The sequence below is a fragment of the Trachypithecus francoisi genome, unplaced genomic scaffold (assembly GCF_009764315.1).
Source record: "Trachypithecus francoisi isolate TF-2019V2 unplaced genomic scaffold, Tfra_2.0 Lachesis_group5, whole genome shotgun sequence".
Taxonomy (NCBI): Eukaryota; Metazoa; Chordata; class Mammalia; order Primates; family Cercopithecidae; genus Trachypithecus; species Trachypithecus francoisi.
The window spans coordinates 27,953,514-27,960,867 of record NW_022681470.1 but is presented as its reverse complement, the minus strand read 5'-3'; the positions used below and the strand labels follow the sequence as shown (position 1 = coordinate 27,960,867).

Here is a 7,354-nt window from a genome sequence, read left to right as displayed (position 1 = left end):
TGCCTGGATGAACAAGACAGATTATGTCCCTGATCTTATGGAATTCACATTTCTGTTCTGGCTTAGTTTTCACAGACTTGATGATTTCTGGGTCCTAGCATACTGTGTTCATCTTTTCCTAGATTGCTCACCCTGTTCAGACTCATACCTTATTTTGATTTTTCTGCCTGTGTGTATGGTGGCTTGGATGAACCTAGTGGGACTTCTAAGATCTTTCTATCCACTGCTCTCTTTTTGCCTTGATATAGAACTAAATGATTACCTTTGCTAACAATTTCAGTTATTAGCATACTAAGGAGACTAGCAAGCCCTTGTATACCTTACGAGTCTAACTGATGAGGTAAAGAACTTTATTCTCCAACCCGAAAGACCAGTTTCTCTAAGGACTCTGAGACATTTTACATAAATTTATTCAACAAATATTTACTGAACACTTCCTACATGCCAGAAACTTTCTAAGTACTGCAGGTACAACAATGAATAAAAGAGACAAAACACTGCCCTCGTGAAATTTACTTTGCAGTTGAGGGAGCCAGACAGTCCATCAATAAAACAAGTGGTAATGACCACTATGGAGAAAAAGAGAACTGGAAAGGAAGGTCTGGAGTGCAAGAGCGAAGAGTTGTTTTATAATGTCAAATAAGATGTTCTAGAAAAACATTTTCCCTGAAATTTCCCAAAATAAATTTGGTCGTGATAAAAGGCCTTCTTCTGAATAAGTGCAGTAACTCTAAGACAACACTAACAGATACAACAAAAGTGATGATCAATGACTAAGGAACAAAAGAGCTGAACACATTTCTCAGTTAAAATGAAAAAAGGTCAGGCACAGTGGCTCATGCCTGTAATCCCAGCAGTTTGGGAGGCCGGGGTGGGGTATTGCTTGAGCCTAGGAGTTCAAGGTCAGCCTGGGCAACATAGTGAGACTTCATCTCTACAAAAAACAAAACAAAATCAGCCAGGCATGGCAGCATGCACTTGTAGTCTCAGCTACTTGGGAGGTTGAGGTGGGAGAATTGCTCGAGGCCCTGGAGGTCGAGACTGCAGCAAGCTATGATTGTGCCATTGTACTCCAGCCTGGGTAACAGAGTGCGACCCTGTCTCTAAAAAATAAGTACAAAGGATACAAAAGAAAAATTTTAAAAGAAAAAAAGCAACTTCATTGACAGTCGGGTACACATTTTGTTAATAACCTGTTAACAATTCTCCAACTTTATCTTTGCAGTGTCTTCTCTAGTTAGTTATATTGATGGAAGCCCTGTTAAAAATAATTGTGCCTGGCCATCATATAGAATGAAAATACCGAGGTATAGAAGCAAGTTTTAAACTGACTGAACCCTTAAAAGATGATTGAGGCAGATGGCTTAGTTCTCCTCCAGGGATAACCGATGTGGGGATATTAACGCACTTTTGTGTCAACTAAACATACATCTGTGTTCATGGTAGCATGCATTGGCTGAGGAGCAGGCATCTTCTAGGCACTAGCACCAGCTGAGAAGAACCAGTTTGCTTTATAGAGTTAGCCTTGACTGGCAAATGGTGTATCCATAGATGAACCATAAAGCACTTTGGCCAATTTTCTATTAGTAGACCTTTAAGTTCTTTGTAAGCTTTTGCTGTTATAAAAATGCTGTGTACGTAACCTAATCATTTTCTCAGGATAAATACCTAAAAATTAGGACTGCTTAGTGAAAGTGTTTGCACATTTTTAAGCTTGCAGAGCTCCTCAGACTTTAATGTGCAAACGAAACACTTGGAGATCTTGTCAAAATGCAGGTGGGATTTAATGGATACGAGGTGGGCTTGAAATTGTTTCTTGCAAGCTTCCAAGTGATGCCAGGTGTATCCTTAGACCATATTTTGAGTTGCAAGTTTCTAATATGCTTTGCTAAGTTGCCTTCTATGAAGTAGATATGTTTTAATAGTATCTTATGTTTACAAAGTGTTTTAAGTTGTAAAAATACTTTCACATATGTTAATTCATTTACTAGTTCAGGACCATAGGCCTTACCACCCATCTATCTTTTTTGCATGTGGAAATAAACTTGGCTTAGCTACCAGAGAATTTAAGAATAACCAAGATGGCAATGAACTTCTTAAAGCCATGTCACATAAGGGGCCACTGAAGAAACTTCTGATGCTGAGCCTAGAGGAGATGTTGAAAAATCCATGATAATTGCCTTCAAGAAGGTTCCTATATGGAAAAGGTCATACAAGCCTATTTTGGGTAGAAACAAAAGTCTCTCTAGGACTACATATGTCAATGTTACAGAAAAACTGAGTTTGTCTCAATGTGAGGAAGAACTTTCTAGCCAACCATGCTGTACAAATATAGAGTGAGATGTTTTGTAAGGTAGTGAACTCCCTATCACTGTAAATATTGAAACAGGTTAGATGACCACTTGTTAGTGGATAAGAGAGGAATTCAGGCAGCATGTGAAAGAGGAGTAATGTCACTGACTGCAAGAATCTAGAGTCTGAGATGTGAAATCTTATCAATTAAAGTTTTAGGATAGGCGTAAAAATGCTGAGAAGTCTTTGGATTTGAAAGTAGTCTGGTTACTATAGGAGAATAAGAGGGTGTTGGCCCCCTTCACCCCTCTACGTGGTTAGGGATCCCATAGTCACCCCCCTGAAACACTCTTGGATGAGTCCAAGCTCCCTTAATTGTGTATACTATTATGAGACAATATACATATCAGCCCTGGTATCTCCTGCTCCTTTTTTTTTTTTTTTTTTTTTTTGTACTGACCATTTACTGGGACTTGACTGACCAGGGCTTGTAAGGATGGACACAAAACTTCAAGTCTTTCGAAAGGATTGATTCAAAGTAAATATTCTAAAAATTATGTCAAACACTAATGAATAAGTGACATTTACCAATAGTTTATAAGAGAATCATTTTGGAGGAACAATTCTCATTTCACAAAAGAAATTGCTCATATCCTAAAAAGACACCTCTCCTTAAGCAGGAAAACAAAAGCCCAACAAAAGTCAAGCCATGCCCATGGCACAGCCTTAATGTTAGTTTTAGGGAGGAAAAAGCCAACACTGAGACATACAAAAGTATTTGAGGAGAATTACATGTTATTAAACCCGGGGGAGAGTTCAGGGAAAGAAAACAGCTGGTATATTTAAGAACATTTTAAATAGAAAATATTACACATGAGAGCAAAATAGTCCATTTCTCTTAAGAAAACCAATAAATACTCACAAACTTTCATTTTTAGGTTTTCAACAATTTTTTTTTTCATATTCGTCCAACTGCCACCCCCAAATCCAACCAGTCAGCATGACAATTAAGGTGACAACAGGTCCAGTTGGCCAAACTCCCTGTTCACCCTTGGATGTTTTTCAAGCCAATGAGGGTAACATTTGTTGTAGCAGGAGCCAGAATCAAAGGAGAATCATTTCTCTTCACTCACGAGGAAACCTCCCTCTTGAGAATCTTCGGAATTTTTCATGGGAAGGCATCTCAGTGTTTGTGTGCACGCTGCAGCCCCACAACTGTGAAGGTGGCAGCTGTCAGTTTCTCATAAACAAGGAACATGAGAGCAGCAGTGAGGACTGTCTGCAGCAGTTTGGCTTCCAGGCCTTTGCAGAGTCCCAGTATTCCAAAATGCCTTACTCTTTGGTGAAGAAGACAGAGAATATTCTGAAGACTTCCCAATGTTCTGTTTTCTGGGTTTAGTCTATGACGCCCAAACCTCAGGATTGACTGTACTGTCTGCATGGGATAGGTGAGCGTGGTGGCAGTCGCTTTGGCTACTGCACCAATGATGAACACACCCAAGGAAGAAAGCTTTATCCGTTTCTTTAAAAGCTGCCGTTTTAAATCGTCATAAAACATGAACTGGATGGCAAGATTGAAGACCAACAGCAATGAGGGAAATGTGCCATTCCATAAAGCCGAGATTCCTTCATCTCCAATGATCTGATGAAAAGCATCAATGATACCTTTGTAGTTCATTGGTACAATGTCTTCATTCCTAAATTTTGCCCCTTGCAGCTTCAGTCTGGTGTTTACCACCCAGAGTGGAGTTGTTAGCAACACGTTAACTACTCCTGCAACAAACCCAACTACTAGATCTTTTCCAGTGGTAGAACGTTGACCTTTGACCCACACTGCTTTGAGGCTATTAAAAGTGTAGAAATAGACAAAATTGGAGCAACAGAGACTGGAAATCACTGGAAACCACCCTCGATATGGTGCCAGGAGTCCTTCCTCTTTAATGATCTCCAGGAGCACCATGTGTGTAGTTTTGGATTTTCTTTTCTCATCAACCTGAAGTCAAAGTCTAGCTGTATCCAGGGGAAAAAACTGTCATTGCTGTCACGCTTCCGGCTCTGGCCACAGTGTGGACCAGGCTTTCGTAGGACAGCATGGAGGCCATTGGTGCGGCTCCTCGAAGACTCAGCCACACTTTTCCCACAGATTTCGCAGCCAGTGGAGTTAGGAAAGGCTCCTCCTTCATTTTTAACTTTGTTACATATTGCAACAGAAAACTCCGTAAAACCATGTTGTACTTTTTGAGAAGCACAGAGTTGTGGGGACAAGTTCTCTCATTAAGTTGCCTTACGCCTTAGAGAAATAACAAACCAACAAGTTCTCATTAAGTTGCCTTACACCTTAGAGAAATAACAAACCAAGCTGGTTTTCTTTTCCCTCGCCCATGACTCACGTTTCTTTTCTTTTTTTTTTTTTGTATGAACTCATCTGCATTTCCTGTGTGACGTATATAGTTCAATAACTTCTGTGTGTCCTCTGTATATTTTTGGGACAGTTCTTTTTAAAAATAATCCCTCCAAAGCTTCTGAATCAAGAGTGGACTGAGCAAGCACATTTGCTACCCCTTTCAAAAATCTCATTAAAGTGGTAAGAAAGTTATACAAAAGGACTAAATCCATGACAGCGCTGAGAAAGGGGAAGTGTTCTGTGCATCAGATTTTTAAAAAGCAGTTCAATTGTGATATAATTCATATACTATAAAATACATCAATTTGAAATGTAAAATCCAGTGGTTTGGAGTATATTCACAGAGTTGTACAATTATCACAATCAACATTAGAACATTTTTATCACCCCCCAACGCCCCCCAAAAAAACTCCTGTATCTGTCAGCAGTCTCTCACCATTTTGCTTCAAGCTCCCCTCACTCCCAGCCCTTGTCAACCACCAATTTACTTTCCACCTCTATAGATTTGCCTATTCTGAAATTGTATATAAATGAAATTATACAATTTTTTTTTAAACTGGATTCTCTCAGCGTAACATTTCCAAGGTTCACACATAGTACAGCATGTATCAGTGGTTCATTCTGCTTTTATTGTTCAATAGTATTTTATTCTATGAATGCCATGTTTTATTTATCCAGTCATCAGCTGATAGACATTTGGGTTGTTTCTACTTTCTGGCTGTCATGAATAATGTTTTTATCTAAGTTTGTATACAAGTTTTTGTGTGGACGTATGTTTTCATTTTTCTTGGGTATATATTTAGTGGGATTGCTGGGTCATATGGTAATTCTATCTTTGGCATTTTGAGTAACTGCCAAACTGTTTATAAAGCCCATTTAACAATTTTTATTCTCACCAGTAATGTAGGAGGGATCCAGTTTCTTGACATCCTCTCCAAATCTCTTCTTGGTTATACTCCTTCTAGTAGATATGAAGTGGTATCTCATTGTGGTTTTGTTTACATTTTCCTATTATTGACCATCTGACTAATGATACTGACCATCTTTTAATATACGCATTGGCCATTTGTATATTTTCTTTGGATAAATCTATTTAGAACTTTTGCCCATTTCGTGTTCCTACTGAGCTGTGAGAATTCTTTATATATTCTATATACAATTCTCTTATCAGATAAATGAGTTGTAAATATTTTCTGTCTTTCAAGGTATTGTCTTTTAACTTTCTTGATGGTTTCCTCTGAAGTACAAAAGTTTTAATTTTGATAAGGTATATTTTATTGTTTTTATGTTGTTTGTGCTTTTGGTATCATATCTAAGAAGTCTTCACCTATTCGTGGACTAGATTTCAATGAAATTTCTGAAATACGGAATTTGCATGGGAGCACCTTGAAAAACCAGAGTAGAAACCATGCCCCAGAACAGATGAGAGAAGCCTGGAGCAGAGATGGGAGGTATTCTTACCAGTAGAAACTGTGAGAGGCTCCATAATCACTACCATTTAGGTAGTACTTATTTACCAGGCACTAAGTTTTCCCTAGATTAAGTTGGTTATTACCACAATGTTAATGAAAAATAAATCTTGTTAACTACATTTTTTTCAGTGAGAAAGTTGATACCCAGAATAATTAAGTAAAATGCTGAAAACACAAGAAGGGCTTTAAATCTAGGCCATCTATGCATGACATGCTCTTAATCACTGTATCACACGAACTCAGAGGAAGCATGTGTGGGAAGAGGAGTAGGTTGTGGGATGTTAATCCAAGTAATTAACTAAATGAGAGCTTATGTAACAGCTGGGATTATTTTTCTTCCTTCATGCTTCCACCCATCACCTCCCAGCACGGGGATTGGGAGCAGGAGTATTTGCCTCCAGAATACGTTCTAATTAACAGAGGAAAATTCAAAGTCATATATATGATTCAAGACATTATATTATCACAACAATTTATTAAAGCATATGCATTGCTGTTCAGCTTGCTTTTTTCTTCATAGTTGTTTTTGTGAGATCTATTTTCTAATTTAAGCAACTTTATTTTATTCTTATTATTTGAAAATGTCCCTCATATAAACATACTATAATTCATTTAGCTCCTTCCCATTGGTATTTATATTCTTTCCATTTTTTTATAATACAAACAACACAAAATATTATTATTATTATTTTTTGAGACGGAGTCTCGCTCTGTCGCCCAGGCTGGAGTGCAGTGGCCGGATCTCAGCTCACTGCAAGCTCCGCCTCCCGGGTTTACACCATTCTCCTGCCTCAGCCTCCCGAGTAGCTGGGACTATAGGCTCCCACCACCTCGCCTGGCTATTTTTTTGTACTTTTTAGTAGAGACGGGGTTTCACCATGTTAGCTAGGATGGTCTCGATCTCCTGACCTCATGATCTGCCCGTCTCGGCCTCCCAAAGTGCTGGGATTACAGGCTTGAGCCACCGCGCCCGGCCAAAAACATTCTTGTACTTGTTTACTTGTGTACCAGTCTTGTACTTGTTTACTTCTCCAGAGTACATGCCCAGCTGTGGAATGGCTAGGTTGTAGAATACGCATATTCTCAACATTACTAGATGGTGATAAATTCTTTTCTAAAACGTTAGTACCCATTTATGCTCCCTGAAACAGCGAAAGATTCTTTTTGCTTCTCATTCTATCTGATA

At 38.7% G+C, this 7,354-nt stretch overlaps 1 protein-coding gene across 1 annotated transcript; it reads right to left on the bottom strand.

Moving 5' to 3' along the window:
• Positions 1–3,115: 3,115 nt before the first annotated feature.
• Positions 3,116–4,457, bottom strand: LOC117074497 (peroxisomal membrane protein PMP34-like). The gene has a single exon (XM_033196010.1). It carries the CDS (start codon positions 4,250–4,252, stop codon positions 3,476–3,478), a length of 777 nt encoding a protein of 258 aa, XP_033051901.1. The 5' UTR covers positions 4,253–4,457; the 3' UTR covers positions 3,116–3,475.
• Between the last annotated feature and the right edge of the window lie 2,897 nt (positions 4,458–7,354).

What these genes read in the sequence shown, in the direction of transcription:
- LOC117074497 (XM_033196010.1), bottom strand. Translation starts at nt 4,252, where the DNA reads ATGGTGCTCCTGGAGATCATTAAAGAGGAAGGACTCCTGGCACCATAT.